We start from the raw sequence: 20,673 nt of genomic DNA, 5'->3' as shown, positions 1-20,673 counted from the left end.
ATGTGAAGATGTAAATGAACACAAAAAAAGGAAATTCTATGTTTCTCACAATGTTGTATTTGTGCAGAAAATTTTTAAAACGATGCAGTTTATGGGGTAAATGTCGCCTGAGTATTAGTCTACAACATATCTCAATGCATGCCTCATTAAGTAGTCTCCACCAGGAATTTATACAAAAGATAATTAAAACTGATGGATAAACAGGTCGAACCAGAACATGTTTTGTAATAATGTGGCAATTTTATTGCTTTTGATAACTTCAAAAATAAATGATTCAATTTGTACCTGCTTCTTTATAGTTCATAGTTTGTTACCCTAGATTATAGCTCCGGTCCTGTCAAACTTAACTTCTTTGAAGGTTACCATTTTCTCTCCTAGTATTTTGAAGTTTCTGTGGCTGTGGGGATTTAATTTGATTTGATTTTATTACTGTGATGTGCACTGAGATAGTGAAAAATATTGTTTTTGAGTGCTATCCAGGCAAAACACACTGTACATAAGTACATCAGGGGTAATAGAACAGAATGAGGAATACAATGTTACAGTGACAGAGGAGGTGCAGAGAAAGATCAACTTCAATATGTGAGAGCTCTGTTTGAAAGTCTGATAACAGCAGGGAAGATGCTGTTCTTGAAGCTGTTGGTATGTGTTTTCAAACTTTTGTATCTTTTACCTGATGGAATAGAATGGAAAAGTGAATAGTCGAGGTGGGAATGGGTCTTTTATTATGGCAGTCAGATGGCAGTGAGAAAGATGGATGGAGTCAATGGAAGGCTGGTTGGTTCGTGCGATGGACTGGGCTGTGTTCACATCTCTGTAATTTCTTGCGGATCTTGGGAAGAGCGGTCACCATATCGAGCAGTGCTGCATCCCGATTGGATACTTTCTATGGTACATCTATACAAATTGGTAAGTGTTTCTGCAGCCACTGATATCTGATGGTCCTCTGTGTTTTACAAACATTGATCATTCTTACAGTGTGGCCTTAGATGTTGAGTGTAGTTGGTGGGAAACCTCTGATGAAGGGCTTTTGCCCGTCGATTTTCCTGCTCCTCGGATGTTGCCTGACCTGCTGTGCTTTTCCAGCACCATCCTAATGAACTACTCTGTGGTTCAGCTCTTCTCTCGTTAACATTCCCAATCCAGCAGGGGTCTCGGGTAAGGAGCACTGGGATGAATTCTCTTCTTTGTCAAGGGGCTTGGGGCTAATTCTTGGCTGTTAAACTAATCTCCAATGAAATGTCCAGGGTGCTTTACTTGAGGTCCTCAGGCTCTGTGTTAACACATTAGAGGCATTGCTGCAATAAGTCCTGCTTCGGGGCTGGGCTGAGTGATGTCAGTGGAAATGTAGGCGTTTTACATCGCGGAAACATGCCTTGCAGAGCCCGGGGGTTCACTGACACAGAGAACAGCCAGTGCACAGGAGCAGCGCCTGGGGAAAGGTGAGAGAGAAGGGGTCAGCCCGGTGCTAGTGTGTGAACGGGACAGGTATAGAGGGGGCAGTAACTGACCATATCTTAGTCAAAGCGCGGGCGCTGTGTTTAAAATGACTATTTCAGGCTCTGTCGACGCTCTCTGCCTCTATTTACGGCTCTGTGGTGGCCGGAGAGTAGCTCGCAGAGGGAGTCCAGATAGTTTTACGAAGTTCCGCTACCGCTAACCTAAAAAGAGTTTGAAGTTTATGCCTCCTTTTCTCTCCCCCTCAGAGAACATCTTGTGATGCTGCTTCATCCTTATACTGCAATGCTATGTCAAATTAGAAACGGAGGCTAGCAACTTTGAATGGGACAAAATAGTGGAAAGGTTCAGGCGAGCCGGCTGCTCTGTCGCCTGCCCGGTTACATTTCTGAGCTCACTGCAAGATCTGAACACAAAGTCCGGGAAGACAGTTGCTGGCCCACGCTGATGCTGCAATGCTTTGGGAGAGACATTAAAGCAGGATCGTGCATCTTTCTAGGAAGGAGTATAATCGTGCCCCTTTGAAATAAAACGCAGGAGTTTACTTCTTTAAAAGAAGTCCTGGGATGAGTGTCACTGGCTGTGACAGCGTCTCTCTGCCCGAGGTGGGACAGGTACAGGTAGAGTGTGCAGGGTTTTGACCCAGCCCACAAGGAGCGAACGATGTGATGGCTGGAAGAGCAGTTTGCAGTTCGCATGTACCCGCTGCTCTTGTCCTACAGTTTGCAGATTAGGAAGGTGCTGCTGAAGGGACTTTGGGGAGTTGGTGCAGTGCTCCAGTATAGAACACACGCTGCTGTCGCTGTGCACCGTTGGTGGAGGTATTACATGTGGAAGTGTCGGTGAGTGCACTGGCTAATAGGCAGGCTGCCCCCGCACCAGATAGTGTCCGTCCTGGACTGTTGGAGCTGCGCTCATCCAGGCAAATGGAAAGAATGGAGACACGTGTGTCAAATGCTGACAAATGGGCCTGCCGGTAGGTCAGATTGGAGTGTCTGGTCGGAGTGGGTGAGTTGGACCAAAGGGTTAGTTTCTGTGTTGTATGGCTTGCTCCTTGTGGATGGTAGGCAGGCTTCGGGGAAGGAAGAAGTGAGTTATTCACTGCAGAATTCCCAGCCTCCAATCTGCTCTTGTAGCCACAAACATTTACGTGGTTTCTCTGGTTAAGTTTCCATTCAGGATGTAGTTCTGCTCGCTGAGCTGGAACCTACATCCAGAACCTCAATCTGAGCTACAAATCTGCTCAAAACTCGCTAAGTTTCTATTCAATGACAACTCTCACAGAATAATCAGATATTTAGTAATGTTGAAATCAAGAGGAGAAGGTTAAATTCTCTCCTGCTGGAGACAGTACATGTCCGGTATTTTGGTGCTGTGAATGTTACTTGTTACATGTCAGGCCAAGCCTGAATGCTGTGTGGTTTTTGCTGCTTCACTTTCTAAGAATGGCAAACGGTGCTGGGCATTATGCAATCACCAGCAAATGTTCTGGTTGAGGGAACGTCATTGATGACGCAGCTTTTGATGGTTGGACTTAGGACATTACCCTAAGGAACTCCTGCAGAAATATCATGAGAGTCAAATGACTGATCACTGATAGCCACCACTGTTTTCATTTGTACTAGGTATTATTCCAAGCAGTGGAAAGTTTTATTCCCAAGTTCTCGTTGATTCTAAATTTTCCAGGGCTCCTTGATGTCACACTCCATCAATGCTGCTTTGAAGTCAAAGACAGTCTGTCTCACTGTTTGAACCAAGATGGTGATGAGATCAGGAGCTGAATGGCCCTGGTGGAACATAGGCTGAGCAGGTCATTGCTATTTCATTTTCCACCGTAGTGTTAATGTTTGTGGACAACTGATTGAGTGCTAATTGGATTTGTCCTGCCTTTTTGTTGACAGGACATGCCTGGGGAATCTTCTACATTTGTCAGGTAGATGCTAGAGTTGTGGCTATACTAGAACAGATCAGCTAAGGGCACTGCTAGTTCAGAGTCTTCAGTGCAACTCGTTGAATGTTGTTAGAACCCTAGCCTTTGTGATCGTGAGTTTCTTCTGTTGCTTTTTGATATCATATGGAGTGAACTAAATTGGTTAAAGACTGGCATTTATATAAATGATCTGGATGTGAATATAGAAAGTATGGTTAATAAGTTTGCGGATGACACCAAAATTGATGGTGTAGTAGACAGTGAAGGTTACTTCACATTAAAATGGAACCTTGATCAGATAGGTAGATAGGCCAAGGAGTGACAGATGGAGTTTAATTTAGATAAATGTGAGGTTCTGCATTTTGGAAAAGCAAATCAGAACTGGAGTTATACACTTAATGGTAAGGTCCTGGGGAGTGTTGCCTAACAAAGAGACCAAGGAATGCGGGTTCATAGTTCCTTGAAAGTGGAATCGCTGGTGGACAGGATAGTGAAGAAGCCATTTGGTATGCTTACCTTAATTGGTCAGTGCATTGAGAATAGGAGTTGGGAGGTCATGTTGTGGCTGTACAGGACATTGGTGGGGCTACTTTTGAAAAACTGCATTTAATTCTGGTCTCCCTGCTATAGGAAAGATGTGAAACTTGAAAAGATTTACAAGAATTTTGCCAGGGTTGGAAGGTTTGAGCTACAGAGAAAGGCTGAATATGCTGGGGCTGTTTTCCCTGGAGCTTTGGAGGCTGAGGGGTGACCTTATAGAGGTTTATAAAATCATGAGGGGCATGGGTAGTGTGAATAGCCAACATCCTTTCCCCTAGGTAAGGGCACCCAAAATGAGAGAGCACAGGTTTAGGTCAAGAGGGGAAAGATTTAAAAGGGATCTAAGGGGTAACTTCTTCTCACAGAGGGTGGTGTGTGTATGGCATGAGCTGCCAGAGGAGGTGGTGGAGGCTGGTACAATTACAACATTTAAAAAGCATCTGGATGGGCATATGAATAGAAAAGGTTTAGAGGAATATGGGCCAAACATTGGTAAATGGGACTAGATTAATTTAGGACATCTGGTTGGCATGGATGAGTGGACTGAAGGATCTGTTTTCATGCTGTATGATAAAAAGGCATGACCCTCTCTCACTAGTTTCCTCACATGTGGATGAGAAAGGACACCACTTCGACTGGGACAATACATCCATCCTAGGACAAGCCAAACAAAGACATGCACGAGAATTCCTAGAAGCATGGCATTCCAACAAGAACGCTATCAACAAACACATCGAGTTAGACCCCATCTACCACTCCCTGAGAAAAAGAATAGAAAGTGACTTCACCACAGGAAATGACATCACCAAAGGAAATGACATCACTAACCCAAAGAAACCCAAACATATAAATAGAAAGCAGGAAGTTTCAGTATTGCTTTGCATAAAGTCCACTGAAGATGTTACCTAGTAAGGTAATGACATGTCTGGAAATGAACTCAGCGAGCAAACCTACATCCAAAACCTCAACCTGAGCGACAAATCTTCTCAAAACTCGCTGTAGAACTCTGACTCAATGATTCTTTAGCCTCTGGTATGCTACAAACCTCAGCATGTGGCTGAAATGGAAGGTTGGTGCAAATGATTCAGCCTTGTTTTTTGCACTGATGTGCTGGACTTTTCCATCATTGATGATGATGAGGTTGTGGCAGTTCTGCAGAGCTTTGATCAATTGCTCGTGGAATTGTTTAGCTCTCTGCTGCATGCTGCTTCTGTTATGTAGCATGTTTGCAGTCTCGTGGTGAAACCATCCGAGATGGGCAACACAATTTTAACTCTGCCTGCTGCTGCTCCTGACTTGCACTCCTGCACTTCTCATTGAACTAGAGCTGATCTGTTGTTGATAGAAAGGGTAGATTGAGGAGTACGTCAAATCACAGGCTACTTATTGTGGTGAGCACAATTCTGTTGTTTATTGCTCCCTGTGTCTCATTGGTGCTCTGTTCTGAACTGTTGAGTCTGTTCAAAATCTATCCCATTTAGCTTATTGGTAATTGCCACACAATATAATGGAGGGTACCCTCAGTGTGTAATTTCTATGGATCTATTTAGAAAACACATCTGGGTGTCTTTGGGATGGCATGGACAGCTGGGCCGAATGCCCCCCTTCTGTGTTGTATCATTTTTCCATGGTTTCTGAAGTTCTATGTTGATGGGACTTTGTCTCCATAAGGACTGTGTGCTGACCATACCTACCAATACTGTCATGATCAGACCCCTCTATGACAGGTAGCTAGGTGAGGATGAAGTCTAGCTATTTTCTCCTTTCACTAGTTTTCCCTCACCACCTATTGCAGGCCTTGTCAGAAAAATAACGTTCTTCATGACTTGGCTAGATGATCAGTAATGTACCAAGCTACTCTCGGTGGTGGCTATTGAAGTGCCTTACACTGAGTACATTATATGTCTTTATTGCTGTCAGTTCCTGTTCTAACACTGAGGCAAAAAAACACATTAAAAAAAGTCACACAGTGAAGGTACTGGTCATACCAGAGCCGTATTTTGATGTATGTGAAATGAGTTGGATCAGTCTGTGTAACTCACAAGGTTTTTCTTTCTGGGAAAAGGGGCTTGGCATGGAGGAACATGAAAGCCATTAACTGCATGTTTCTTTTGCCATTCTTTGACCTGATACCATGACGCTTCATAGATCTAGAGTCAATATTGAGGGCAATTGCTTGCTGACTGTGTGCCACAGTGGGCCATCTTCAGTGGGTCTGTCCTATCGATGGAAAAGGATGTATCCAGTAATGGTGGTGATTGTGTCTGGCACATTTATAAGGTATGATTCGGAGTATGACTATATCAGGCTGTTGCTTGATTAATCGGTGGTTCAGCTCTCCCAATATTGACAGAAGCCCCACAAACGTTTATAATGAGAGCTCTGCCATGTTGATTGGGCCAATGTTCCATTGCCATTCCTGCTACAGAGACCGATTAAATCAAACCAGATAGCCTTCCCCAGGACATTTCAGAGGGCAAGTTAAGAACCAACCATTGTGCTGTTCTGAAGCAACTTGTTGAATAATTCAGGTAAGGACGGTGAATTTTCTTCTCCAAAGGACTTTTTTTTTTGAGGCTAATGACCAGCTTTTTTAAAAAAAAATCCAGATTTACTAATTCATTGAACTTAAAATGTCACCAGTTGCTGCAGTGATTCTGAATTCATGTTCTTGGTGTATACGCCTGAGTTTTCTGGATTGCTACTCCAGTAACATTAGTATTAGTCCATTGTTCCCTATGATGTCCCTACTGTACTGCCTAACATTCATCCATTAAAGAACATTGCTGAAAGTACAATGACATGGTAATCCTTTAAAATTTTGGGATGTTGCAGTGTGTGATTTGACTGCATTGTATCCAACATAATGATAGTGGCTGTACTTCACGAAGTTTTATTCACTGTGGAGTGCTTTGAGTCTTGAACAGAACTTTATAAATATGTTTTCCCCATTCTTCTCTCTGAACTGCAGTGAGTAAGCCACACTAGATAAAAGTGAGCATAAATATCCATTAGTCAGTTGGAATCTTCTGGAAACTCTTTTTTTTTTCCCAATCTCTTCTCCTCCCTCCACCACCCAGTCACAAATACATACATTCACCCTTCAACAAGAAAAAGAAGCAATTATTTCCAGCAGCCTCAGTACAGCATCTGTCTCTGAATGAAAGAGTTGTGGCACAGATTTAATTCTGCACTTGTTTTGTTTTCTCCTCGCAGCTCATTGTGTCCATTGTCATATAGAATGTCACTTATCGTATCTCCCCAATTCTGAGAGCAATATTGTTTCTGGCAAGATGGGTTTCTGGGCACCATTCTACCCAGTTTTATTTCCACTCTTACTACTTTCCACCAGACTGGTGGCCCAAAGAAGCAAGAAAGTAATTGAAATCATGGAATCTGCTCGTTTAATCGATGGGTATGTTCACTATATTTATCTTACTTCCTCACTCAGTATTCACTATTTAGAAAACTTAGTTCACCGCAGTGTAAAATATTTAGAAATGAGAAACAAATTGAAATCCAGCAACAGAGCATGTTAAACTAAATAAAATAAGTAGTAGCATTAACAGAAAGGAACAAAGGCTGATACGGGTAAAGAGAGGTGGAAAAAGGTAGTATTCTTGGTACATAATGGAGCATATTTGAGGCTGGAAGTTCAACTGAGTCAAATAGGGCATCAAGTTTGAATAATCTGCTTTGGTCCAATGGCGACCAATGAAAGTCAGTGGGTAAGGAATAGAGTTCATAACTGAATTTGGTTGGGCAAAATTTATGATTGCAAGTAGTAGCAGACAAGACTATGAGGAATCAGTAGCAGTGGAATGGGGTTGAAAGATAGCGGACTTGAGTGTTGTCAGAATAAATGACATTCTGCTTTTGGGTGAGAATGTAGCTGAGAAATAAAGGGAGCCAAGGATAAATCCTTTGGGTACAAAGGGGAATTGGTGCAGTGATAGAAAAAGACCCCTTTGCAGGTTGTTCTCTGCATAGATAGGAATGGAATGAGATAAGATTGACAATTAATAACCAACACATGAAAAATACTTCTGAAATTAAGTCAAAATCATTATTTAAGAAATGATTGCTTTCAGTGATGGGAGACTGTAAGTTGGATGAACAAATATTGGCCAAATACTGTTAACCAGAATCAAAATAATTTAACTTCTACAGGTAGCATTTTGAATAAGCTGATAATTATTTGTTATTGGTCTTAGCCACAATGATTTAGCACTACAACTGAGAAGATACTTTAACAACAACCTGACTGCAGTTGACTTGAAAACTTTGAACAAGACAAATACAAATATTAACAAACTAAAAGAAGGAAATGTAGGAGCCCAGGTATATTTTCTCAATTTTCTTCTTCTGCTTTCCTTTCATTGCTTGTTCCTTCCCCTCTCTCCCTACCTCATGTCAACCCTCTGAGCCACATACCATCCTGAGTTGGATTATATATGGCCCTACCATCAGTGTCGTTGGATCAGAATCCTGGAACACCCTCCCTAACACCATTGTCGGTATATGTACATGAAGTGGACTAAAGTGGCTCAAGAATGCACCTCACCTTCTCAAGGGCAACTTGGGATGAGAAACAAATGCTGACCTGGCCAGAGATGTTCACATCCCATGAATGAATAGAAAAAAAAAGCCTTGTTTTGAACCGAAGTGCCTGGTACATTCTGCAAGGTGTGAATTATGGAGAACATGAAATGGCTGGTAGAGTGCATTGAACTTTCGTAATGAGCAACAATTTTATCATTTCAAATTAACAAGTGCTTTAGTTGAATATTGAAGCTTTAGGCCATGACCTGGCCAAAGCCATTTTACACCTTGCATACGGCAGTTTCATCCCATACTGGGAATGTATTTTCACAATTATTTCATAGCATATGGGCATTACTGCCAGGGCCAGCATTTATTGGCATTCCCTAATTTCCTCAAGACGGTGGCGATGAGTTGCCTTTTCAAATACAATGGAATGGTCTTCCACAGGGCAGTTTGGAAGTTGTAGTGGTGATTATTTTAAATTCTCAGCTGCTTGGTTAATGGCAATCTTTAAAAAACCACTGTGACAGACCTGAATATCTGGACAACTGTAGCCAATGCCATAATGTTAAAAGTAATATTCATGTCAGGCATCAAGAGGTTAAAAGTCTGGAAACGTTTTCTGCAGGTGTTCATCCTGTTCCTTCAAAAATGGATATTTTCACCATTCTAGCTGAATTTGTGATCTTTTTGAGTGAGACTGGTCCATTTAATTCTAAATTATTCACCGTTTTGGGCTGCAGGTTTTGCACAGTGTTGGTCTCTGCTTTACATTTTAGATAGGTTTTGGAGGTGAGATAAGAAGGTGACAGAAAGCAGACAGAGAATTTATTTAGCATTAATTTATAACAAACCATCACAAGTCAGGCAACTGTTTATAGATCTCTACAGGCTTTATTTTCTGCTTTGATTGTAGGCAGTGGAGCATATGGAGATCATCATGAGATCTCTTGTGTACAGCTCTGCACTCTGTTAGGCTGTACTTTGTAATGGGTTCCTTCTCTACCACAACCAGGGATTTTGTTATACTCGTTGTCATACTGTTTCCAGTGCCTTGGTTTCCTTGGTGTTATGTGATTGTACATGATGTGATGAAGTTAATCCTTGCCTGTTCCAGGGCTGAAATAATTCATGCATACTCTCAGTTAAGGGTCAGTTTAAATCAGTTTGATTTGGTTTTGCAGTTACATGGTTCATTCTTTTAAGCCAGCATAAGGAATTTCAGGTAAATATAATTTTTTCAGTCAAAACATTTACTCAAAGCTTAATGTCCAACATCTAAAATCAAATATTTAGGTAGCGTTTCCACTGAATTAAGGAACATTCAAATAATTTAAGCTGTTCTCCTGGTCAGCAGTCCTGGGTATCCAAAAGTTACATCTCAAGCAAAGTCTCATTGCTTCTTGATACCACTATTTAAAATCTAGGGTTAACAAGATGTAATTATATACTGTAATTTAGTGGTTAAATTCATGGAATCCCAACAGTGTGGAAAGAGGCTATTCAGCTCCTTGAATCTGTACTGAACCTCTGACTCTACACTTAGTCCATTACCCTATCCCTATAACCCCGCATTTACCATGGCTAATTCACTTAATCTGCAAATATTTGGACTGTGGGAGAAATCCATGCAGATATAGGGAGAATGTGCAATTTCCACACAGTCACCTAAGTTTGGAATCAAACCAGGGTCCCTGGCACTGAGGCAGCAGTGCTAATCACTGAGCCATCATGCACCCAAGCTCTTTAGAAAGACATGAGCAGTTTAGAACACGAGATTAATTTCTTGAGGACCCTTAGGGTCTTCTGTTTGCACAATGGAATTCTAACATGATTCTCAATGGTTACAAAATGAAATGTTATGTTAATTCTGTTAGTATAATTTCCTTAGACTATTTAAAATCACTTCAATTAGGGCCTTTATACTTAACAGAAAGTGAAAGGAGACTAGGCACTCCAGTCTAGCTAATTAGTTGCCTAATTGACATCTATTATAACATCAGCTCAAATTATTGAGGCCTGTGCAATTTTAATCTTTTATATTCTGAAATGAAGATCTATAATAACTTTACATTAACAAAAATAGGTAAAAGAATTAGAAGAAACTCGAGTGAAGATTAAAATGGATGCTATCACATTGGAACAAGCAGATAATTTTCTCTATTTAGGATTAAATTATTATAGAATATAGCAGATGTGATGGGGAAGTTCAAAGGATAGAGATAGCCAGAAGTAATTTTAAGGTGAAGGACAAGTTAACAACAAGGAAACTCAAGCTTGTAACAAGAAATAACACTCAAAATGCTACATTCTATCAATGAGCCTGTATGCCTTAGAATTAAGAATTAATAATCTGTGGAAGAAAATAAAAGACATTGAAATGTGGATGTTAAAACATGTGCTAAAAGTTCCATGTACAAAGTTTATGATCAACGAAAAGATACTGAAAATGAAATAGAACTCAAAAAATGACATCCAGAAAACAAAATGTCAGTATTTTGGCCATTTGGTTGGAGTAGAAAAGCTACAGAGATGTCTTCTAGATTGCAAAGTAGAGGTCAGCTGAAAGAGGGTTCAACCCAGACAACGTCGGATGCTGGATGTCACAGGGTGGTTGTAGATAAGTAACTTCATAAGTGAAAATGGCACAAGACAGACCACAACATTCCATGACAGCAGAACCACAGGGAGGAATAACTGCAAGTAGCAGCAGCATTTCACTGTGAATCACTTTAAGTATACACATTACTGAGTGAATTACCAACTGCAAAAGAAACAGAGTTTTAATTAACCTTTATTTATGATGGAAGGATGTGGATGAGAATTCAACAAAAATGTGATGCTGATGTTTTACAAATGGAATTAGAATTTTGAGTAAAGGAGTGAACAGAAATTATAACAGAAAATAAACTTTACTCCAGTTTAAGTGACCCTTCTTATCAATCCTTATTCTCAACAGAAAAACTAAAAGCAGCAATAGTCTATTCAGCCCTTTGAGTTGTTCTCCAGTTTAATAAGATCATGGTTGATCTATATCAACTTCATATTGCTGCAATATCTTAATTTTTCTTAATGGCCAAAAACAAACTGTTAATTTATTTCACAAACATATGAAAAGCAATTTTCCAGATTTGGTAAATCTTAAGTTAACTGACCAGATCTTTCTTTCTGTCTTGTGTAGCCTCAGACTTTCCCATAAAATCAGCTGCTTGGCTCAGTAAGTTTATCCAGGCAGCAGCTAAGCTGAATGAATCAAAAAGTGCCCAGTTTGAGCTGAATTAAGCTGACTGTCCCTAACTACAGCAGGGGAAGTGCTCCAATCTGCTTGGTGTCCCTGGATCTGATGGGAGAAACTTAACTAGGTCGTTCCTACTTGTTAGGTTGGACCTGTGCTGAAGTTCATTTGTGTAGTCATTGGGAAGGCAAAGGTTTGGGTTTAGTTTACATGCTTACCTGAGAACACAACCTCCAATTATCTAGATCATGAACGAAAACTGGGCACTTCGTGAATTAGAGCAAGTTGGCCAAAGCCTGTAGAATAATAGCACAATATTACTTAACTCTTCAGGATGAGGGACTGGCGACTGGGTATTGGAAAATGGCAAAATGGAAACAAAATTATTTGCTATAACTTATCTGTAAGGAAGTATGGAATGAGAAATGGCAGTCTAATCCTTCAAGCTACCCAGACAAATATAATCTCTCACAAACACAGGGAATGATGGAGAAACTCAGGAGGTCTGGCAGGATCTGTGCAGAAAGAAATTGAGTTAGAGTTCAGAATAAGAAGTTCGGACAAAGAGTTATACCAGACTCAAAATGTTAACTCTGTTTCTATCTCTTCAGCTGCTGCCAGACCTGCTGAGATTTTTCAATAATCACTGTTTGTTTCAGATTTCTAACATCAGTAGTAATTTGCTTAAATCACCATTGATCTGATTTTCTGGCAGAAGGTTCAGTGTATAAACTTTCCAATTCTGAAAGATAATCATCAAACGTGCGTATCAGATCTCCTGCCTCCACAATTTAATCTTGACATTCTTCTTCTGTCTCACAGCACAAGTGTATAACCATCAATCTTGTCACCAATGAGATATTTATCAAAAATAAACAACTAAAATGGAAGCAGATAGCCATCCAATCAATGCCAATCCAAGAAAATAAAATGTGGAGAAAACCAGGAGAAATAAAAGCTAAACAGGCAGAAAATGAAATGGTAAACAGGGCTGTGAGGAACACAAACTGTTATGATGGTAATACTGGACAAGACAGATCCCAGGTCTAAACCTGGCTCGATAGGTAACTTTCTTTGAGTTGATGTAATGGTCAGCGAATGAAACTTTTTTCATTTGAGGCTGCAGCTTTTCTTAAACATCCAGGAGTTTATTACACAGAAAACAGAAACAAAATAAACAAACCGAGTTATCCAGGTATAGAGCACAAAGAAAGATAAAATGTCAAGTAAGACAAAGTTTCAAACTATTCCCTAATCCCATCACTTTACTACAATTCAATGGCAGAAATTACCTTGCATTGCAAAAACTTGAAGTTAAAAATCACACAACGCCAGGTTATAGTCCAAAGGTTTATTTGGAAGCAATAGCTTTTGGAGCACTGCTCCTTCCTAATGAACTTTCCAAATAAACCTGTTGGACTATAACTTGGTGTTGTGTGATTTTTAACTTTGTCCACCCCAGTCCAACACCAGCATCTCCAAATCAAAAACTTGAAGTTTGACATTGTTGGATATCCCAGTTCTTTCCTGTGAACTGTGAAGTCTTCTTACACGAGCGTTCCCAAAAGTGAGAACTTAGATGTTTAATAACCATCAGACTATTGACCACACATTCTTGGTCTGCAAGTCGTACAAGCTAATATTTTCTTCTGAGGTAATGGTGCTTTCCTTGAAGTGTTCTGTACTCTTTTTAAGGTAGAAGCTATATTTGCTTCTTACCCGAGTCATTCTCTGCTGAACTGCCTAAAACTTGCAATCTGTGGATTTGTTAAGCTAAAATCAATCCTTGATTATTGTGAGTTGAAAATAAATGAATAGCTATCAATGTTTATTCATCTGTCATAAAACACCACAACAGTAGCAATATTCCATTAAATTAGTTTTAACAAAGAGGAGATAATGAGGGTGCTGAGATTTACAATATAAACAATAGTATTTAAAGAAGAATAATTTTACCCATGGGGTGGTCTTTCATAGCCTAAAGGGTAGCAGAGGCAGAAACCCTCATGGCATTTAAAATGTACTTGGATATGCACTTGTGGTTCTGTAACCTACAAAAAACCTGCAACTGTTCAAGAGCTGAGCAGTGATTTAGTTTGTTTTTGGCTGGCATGTCTACAATGAGCAAAATGGCAGATATCTGTATGCATTTCTACCATTCCTTGAAATAAGGTGCATAGAGATAATGGCTTTGATCCTCCCAATATTTGAATCAGCTAATTTCTCAGGTTGTCTATTATATACATACATGATGTTTCATCTTACCTTTCATCTTGCTCAAACAACAGCATTCTCAAAAGTCACAATGTATGCAATAAATACAAACTGATTTCATTATTCATTGTAGGTGTGGTCTTCATTTGTACTGTGCTCAGCCCAACACAAAGATGCTGTTCGCCTGACCCTGGAACAGATAGATGTCATCAAACGGATGTGCATGAAGTATCCAGACTTTGAGTTGGTTACAACTTCAGAAGGTACCTGTTGTGAATGTCTCATCTGGAAATTGGGCATTTTTGAATTTACGTCTATGATAATAATGTGTGAATTTCTTTGATTCTAGGCATTAACAAGACTAAAAAAATAGCTTGTCTCATCAGCATTGAAGGAGGACACTCCATTGACAGCAGTCTGGCAGCCTTAAGGATGTTTTATGAACTTGGAGTGCGCTCTATGTCCTTGACGCACAACTGCCACACACCATGGTATGACATTTAGTTCAACATTTTTCATAGTGTGATGATAAACAGAAATTACTGTTTTGTGCTTGAATTTTAAAATTTCCAATCTTGGAACTGACTGCCAGCATTGAGAACGTTCAGTCAAATTTGGAGCAGGACAGAGCTGGAGTAATGTCCCTTCTGGAGAGATAACAAGATACCTTTAATGGCAATCTCATAAAGTTGCACACACTGATTTAGTTCCATTTCCCTGAGTTTGAAGCCACAGTTTCCCAGGTCATGAACAAATGTGTGTTTTTTTTTGGTCTGGGAACTAGATTCAGATTATTTTCCACAATCCTTACAGCCCTGGGAGAGGTGATATTTTTATCTGACTGTTGTAGGCTGAGCTTACAATGAACCATTTCCTCTGGCCTTCCTGCCTGACCAATCTCATGCAAAGTCTCTATTCTATTGGTTTTGTTACACATAATTGTTGCACATCATGACATAAAGACTACTGGTTACTTTATTACACGGGCACTGAGTTTTGTTAGAGCCTGACTGGCTTTTAGGATCTTCACAAATTTCCTGATGATGGTCCCATTTTTTTAAGCTCATCTTAAAGGTGCTTTATAAGAGCATTTTACTAAAAACATTTTGCTCAATTATTTAACAGACTATTTTTCTGGGATATGTTTTATCTTGCAAAGTATACAGTGAAGAAATAGGCCATTCAGCAAATGGTAATGTTCATGCTCTCGATGAGCATCCCTCAGAATTTCTTATCAAACTCTTCTTTATATCCTCTATTTCCTTCTCCCTGTTATGTTAATTTTGATTCCCCTTAAGTGCACACTCACACAATCCAGGTAATAGCAAAAATAAATTCTAATAACTCTGTATTCCTAGGGCAAGATGGTAGCTCAGTGTTTAGCATCTTCACAGCACCAGGGACCCAGGTCAATTCCACCCTCAGAAGACTGTTCATGTGGAGTTTGCACATTCTCCTCGTATCTGCATGGGATTTTGTCTGAGTGCTCTGATTTCCTCCCACAGTCCAAAGATGTGCAGGTTAGGTAGACTGGCCATGCTAAATTACCCATAGTGTCCAGGAGTGTGCAGGCTAGGTGGGTTAGTGATGGAAAAGTCAAGCTTACAGGAATGAGGTAGTAGGGTGGGTCTGGGTGGGATGTTGTTCAGAGGGTCAGCGTGGACTCAGGGGCCAAATGCCTGCTTCCACACTGGAGGGATTCTATGATACTTCCCTTTGAGTCCTTCTTTTGCACAAGTGGTTAGCACTGCTGCCTCACAGCGCCAGAGACCCGGGTTCAATTCCCGCCTCAGGCGACTGACTGTATGGAGTTTGCATGTTCTCCCCGTGTCTGCGTGGGTTTCCTCCGGGTGCTCCGGTTCCCTCCCACAGTCCAAAGATGTGCAGGGTCAGGTGAATTGGCCATACTAAATTGCCCGTAGTGTTAGGTAAGGGGTAAATGTAGGGGTATGGGTGGGTTTCGCTTCGGCGGATCGGTGTGGACTTGTTGGGCCGAAGGGCCTGTTTCCACACTGTAACCTAATCTAATCTAATCTAAGAATACATATTTGCTGCTAGTAAATGTTGCCGCTGCTTTCCAATGTCCCACTTTTTAACTTATTTTTCGAATACACTTTAGTGAAATCCGTCTTCGTACCCTTGTGATTGTCAATCTGACCTCTCCTATATAAGTGATTGAAATCACTCCATTGTTATTGCAGTACCTTTCTTCCCGTATATTCTGTCCTCAATATAGCTACTACTACTGTGTCTTTCAACCATTCCCAAAAAGTAACTTCTAACCTTTTCTATTTCTTATCTCCATCCATTCTGATCTTGATTTTCTGAACTAAGGGCATTTTTCGCTACTGTAACTGATGTCATGCCTACTTAAGAGAGATATTGTATCACCTTCTCCTAGTTTCCTGTTCTTCTTAAATGTAAGTCATACTTATTTATTTCTACTTGCGTTGTCGATTCATCTGTTTTGTTATGAAGGTCACTTTCAGATCCAGATTCTTTATTTCTGGTTTTTCACCATTCTTGCAAACTGTGGCTTTTTATGCTGGTGGACTGTAAAGTTTATATGCTGTCTGTTTCTGCCACAATTCAATTATCTTTGCCCACAAAAGTGGGTGGCATGGTAGCACAGTGGTTATCACTGCTGCCTCACAGCGCCAGAGACCTGGGTTCAATTCCCGCCTCAGGCGACTGACTGTGTGGAGTTTGCGCATTCTTCCCGTGTCTGAGTGGGTTTCCTCCGGGTGCTCCGGTTTCCTCCCACAGTCCAAAAATGTGCAGGTTAGGTGAATTGGCCATGTTAAATTGCCCGTAGTGTTAGGTGAAGGGGTAAATGTAAGGGAATGGGTCTGGGTGGGTTGCGCTTCGGCAGGTCGGTGTGGACTTGTTGGGCCGAAGGGCCTAGTTGGGCCGAAGGGCCTAGTTCCACACTGTAAGTAATCTATGTTTTAAAAAAAAGCACAAGAAATTAGTGCACAAATGAAAGGTATGACCCATCAAGTCTGCTCAGTCATTCACTATGGCCATGATTGATCATTTTCCTGTCTGCTTCCCATTACCCTTGATTCTCTGAGATATCAACATACTTATTTACCCCAGCTTTAATTGTAGTCAACAATGGGGCATTGGGGCAGAAAATTTTAAAATTTCACATTCATTTGAGTGAAGTAATTTCCCTACCCCCTTTGTCCTGAAACTGCCTGAATGTTTCAGATCCCCTGATAAGTGGAAACAATCTCTGTGTTTACCTTATCAAGCCCCTTCAGAATATTGTAGATCACCTCTATCCCTGCAAACTGTAGAGACTATATACAGATTTACTCAGATTCTCATCATATAGCAATTCCTTCATCCCAAGCACCAATCTCGTAAACCTTTGGAGTATCATCTCCATTGCAATTAAAGACAAGTCCAAACCACAAACCCACTGATATTGCATTCTGGTGAAACCTGATTGCAACATACTTCTGTTCCAAAATGTTGGCTTGCTTAATCAACCATTAATATTTTTCTAAAAGTACGTTTTGTTGACACATGTTGCTGGGTCTTTCTTTTCATTGGTTAGTCACAATGTATTAATGTCAGTACTCATTTAAAAGTCAACATTTTATCCTAACAGGTAATCAGTAATTGGTCTTGAAAAACTAAGTGAAGCAGTGTTGAAATTCTGCATTGTGAAATCATGAACACCAGCACAAGATATGCTAATTTCCAAAATAATACAGCTCCTTTTATTTGAGTTGGTGCATGTATAGTGATTTCAACATACCGTTTGTTTAGTCACTGTGTAGGTACCTCAACATTGAAATCGTAGAATTGGAGAATGATTAGATAAAAAGGAGGCCATTCAGTTCATTGAGCCTCTGCCTGCTTTCTGCATGGGTAACTTGTCTAACACACCCCTCAACCTGGCTCCAAAGAAATCACTGAGGTGCTGGTTATGAAATCTGTTGTCTTTTGGTATGCTTTTATGGACTCCAGGAGCTGATCAGCTCCATGTAAGAAAAACCAATGGACAGAAGCCATGCAGTAATTGGTCACTGAAAATGCAAACAAGCAGCCTGTATCCACTTCACTAATGTTGGAATTGATTTGGTATTCGATCGTTTGTTAAATGTGGAGAAATAAAGAATGGACATGTTTCACATCAAAGTGTCAGTTAGCTCAATACAGTCAACAAGAATGAGATTCAGAATGTTTGACATAAAATTGTACAAACAAACTAAAAATTTTGCTGTTTAATTACAAATATAACAATTCTCCAAAAATATGACAAGGCCAAAAGGAAGTATGGTCTGATTTCAGCCTATGTATATGTTTAAATGTACTAGGTATTAATTTTGAAATCAAGAATCTCCTTTTTCAGGATATGCTATTTTCTCCAGCATGATTTCACAGGCCTTCCCTGGTTCCTTCTAGTTGATGCTAAACCATCCAACGCTCCCCCCACCACCTGCAGAAATTGAAGAACTGCAGCATGGTGGTTGCCTTTGCATTTTCCAGCCAAAAGGTCCAATTGTGTAGTAACTTTACAGGTTATGTGTTTGTAATGTAAAGGAAGAGATATGCTGTACATAGTTTACAAATTCCAAAGCATCAATTGGATCCAGTAAAAGTGTACAGGTGGGGAATTGGTTAGGATTTCTGGATGGGAAATCAAATCGAACACGTTCATCAGAAATCTTGCAGGAATTAAACTAGTAGTAATACTTATAGAACAGAAAAAGTAATACAGTATGGACATAGTAGATAAATGGCAACTGTTTTTAAAAAATTATTGAAGAATGTTTTGGTAAATCAGACAGACAGCATGGTCCCGGACTAAATGTGGCATTTACAATGTCATAAAGCATCTTGCAGAATTATAAGAAAGAAATTTTGAGCAAATGAAGGCGGGGCAGAGGAATATGGCAGGAGAGTTTTGCTTAACAAATTGAGGAACAAGGAGTGAATGTAAAACCTGAAGTCAAGGTGAATGGGTAAGTAGGCTGTGTACACATCAATTTCCCTATCATTTACATTAAGTCATCCATATTATCATTACATTTACACAATAAAATACAGCACAGGAACAGGCCCTTCAGCCCACTAAGATTCCTAACCCTTATTTAGACCCGATACCTACTGCCCATATGTGTTTTCTGTCCCTTTGTTCGCCTCGTGTTTACATGTCTATCAAGATAAGTTGTAAATGTTGCTAATGTCCCTGCCTCTACCACTTCCACTTCTGTGTGAACAATTTTCCCTGCAATTCTCCCCTAAACTTTCTCCTTCTCACCTGCCCTCTTATTGTTGACCTTTCCACCATAGGAAAAAGCCTCTGACTATCCACCCTATCTATGCCTCTCACAATGTTGTCATCTGCAAACTTACTAAACAAGCTACCTGCATTTTTGTCCAGATCATTTATAGATATTACAAACAACAAAGGTCCCAGCACTGATCCCTGTGGGACACCACTAGTTGCTGATCTTCAGTTAAAAAGGACCCTTCCACCGCTGCCACTTTGTCTTCCAAGACCAAGCCAGTTTTATATCCATCTAGCCAGTTCACCCTATACCAGCCTGCCATGAGGGACCTTATCTAATGACTTACTAGAGTCCATGTAGACAGTATCCACTGCCCTTCTCTCATCAATCATCCTTGTCACCTCCTCAAAAAACGTAATCAAGTTGGTGAGACATGACTTCCCTGCACAAACCCATGCTGCCTATGACTAATAAGCTCATTTGCTTCCAAATGTGAATAAATCCTGTCTCTCAGTATCTTCTCCAACAGCTTCCTCATCACTGATGTCAGGCTCATCGGCCTGTAATTATCTGGATTATAAAAGCAAATTACTGCGGATGCTGGAATCTAAAACCAAAAGAGAAAATGCTGGAAAAGCTCAGCAGGTTTGGCAGCATCTGTAAGGAGAGAAAACAGCTGACGTTTCGAGTCTAACTGACCCTTTGTCAGATGCTGCCAGACCTGCTGAGATTTTTCCAGCATTTTCTCTTTTGATTACCTGGATTACGTCTGTTTCCCTTTTTTAAGGAACAGCATTGGCCATTCTCCAGTGCTCAGGAACCTCACTTGAGGCCAAAGAGGTTGCAAAGGTATCTGTTAAAGCCCTAGCTATTTCCTCCCTTGCCTCTCTCAGTATCCTGGGATAGATCAAATGTGGTCCTGGGGACTTCTCTACCTTAATCCATTTCAAGTTAAGTGCATTAGTCAGGGGTAAATGTAGGGGAATGGGTCTGGGTGGGTTGTTCTTCGGAGGGTCGGTGTGGACTTGTTGGGCTGAAGGGCCTGTTTCCACACTGTAGGGAATCTAATCTAATAAAAAAAAGACACCTAACACTTCCTCCTTCATAATGCTGACCTGCTTGAAAGTATTCACACACCTTTCCCCAACCTCAACATCCTTCACATTGGTGAACACTGATGTATTCATTAAGGATCTCACCCATTGCCTCTGGCACCATACATGACCTCCCTTCTTTATCCTTGAGTGGGCCTATTATTTCCCTCACTACTCTCTTGCTCTAATATATGTTTTAAATCCCTTGGGATTCTCCTTAATCCTGCTGGCCAGGAATTTCATCACCCCTTTCAATCCTCCTAACTTCCTATTTGAGCTCCTTCCTTCTTTCTCTAAATTCTTCAAGTACTTGGGGTGGCATGGTGGCATAGTGGTTAGCACTGCTGCCTCACAGCGCCAGAAACCCGGATTCAATTTGCACATTCTCCCTGTGTCTGCGTGGGTGCT

At 40.5% G+C, this 20,673-nt stretch overlaps 1 protein-coding gene across 5 annotated transcripts in view; it reads left to right on the top strand.

Annotated features, from left to right (window-relative positions):
• Positions 1 to 20,673, top strand: part of dpep2 (dipeptidase 2) — a 93,164-nt gene that overhangs the window by 31,627 nt on the left and 40,864 nt on the right. Inside the window, exons 1-5 of one of the 5 annotated variants that reach the window (XM_043707024.2) lie at positions 1,370 to 1,442; positions 7,145 to 7,343; positions 8,143 to 8,269; positions 14,056 to 14,185; positions 14,272 to 14,413. In XM_043707024.2, coding sequence (XP_043562959.2) covers positions 7,222 to 7,343; positions 8,143 to 8,269; positions 14,056 to 14,185; positions 14,272 to 14,413 — 521 coding nt within the window. In that variant the 5' untranslated portion in view covers positions 1,370 to 1,442; positions 7,145 to 7,221. Of the gene's footprint in view, positions 1 to 1,369; positions 1,443 to 1,716; positions 2,435 to 6,378; positions 6,460 to 7,144; positions 7,344 to 8,142; positions 8,270 to 14,055; positions 14,186 to 14,271; positions 14,414 to 20,673 lie in introns of those variants that run through there. The other 4 variants (XR_015759962.1, XM_043707021.2, XM_043707027.2 and 1 more) reach the window with 4 other exon arrangements.

This window comes from Chiloscyllium plagiosum, unplaced genomic scaffold (assembly GCF_037043375.1).
Source record: "Chiloscyllium plagiosum isolate Xiang-an unplaced genomic scaffold, Cpla_swu_hap1 HiC_scaffold_17, whole genome shotgun sequence".
Taxonomy (NCBI): domain Eukaryota; kingdom Metazoa; phylum Chordata; class Chondrichthyes; order Orectolobiformes; family Hemiscylliidae; genus Chiloscyllium; species Chiloscyllium plagiosum.
The sequence above is the reverse complement of the archived record's forward strand: the minus strand, read 5'-3'. Positions and strand labels throughout refer to the sequence as shown.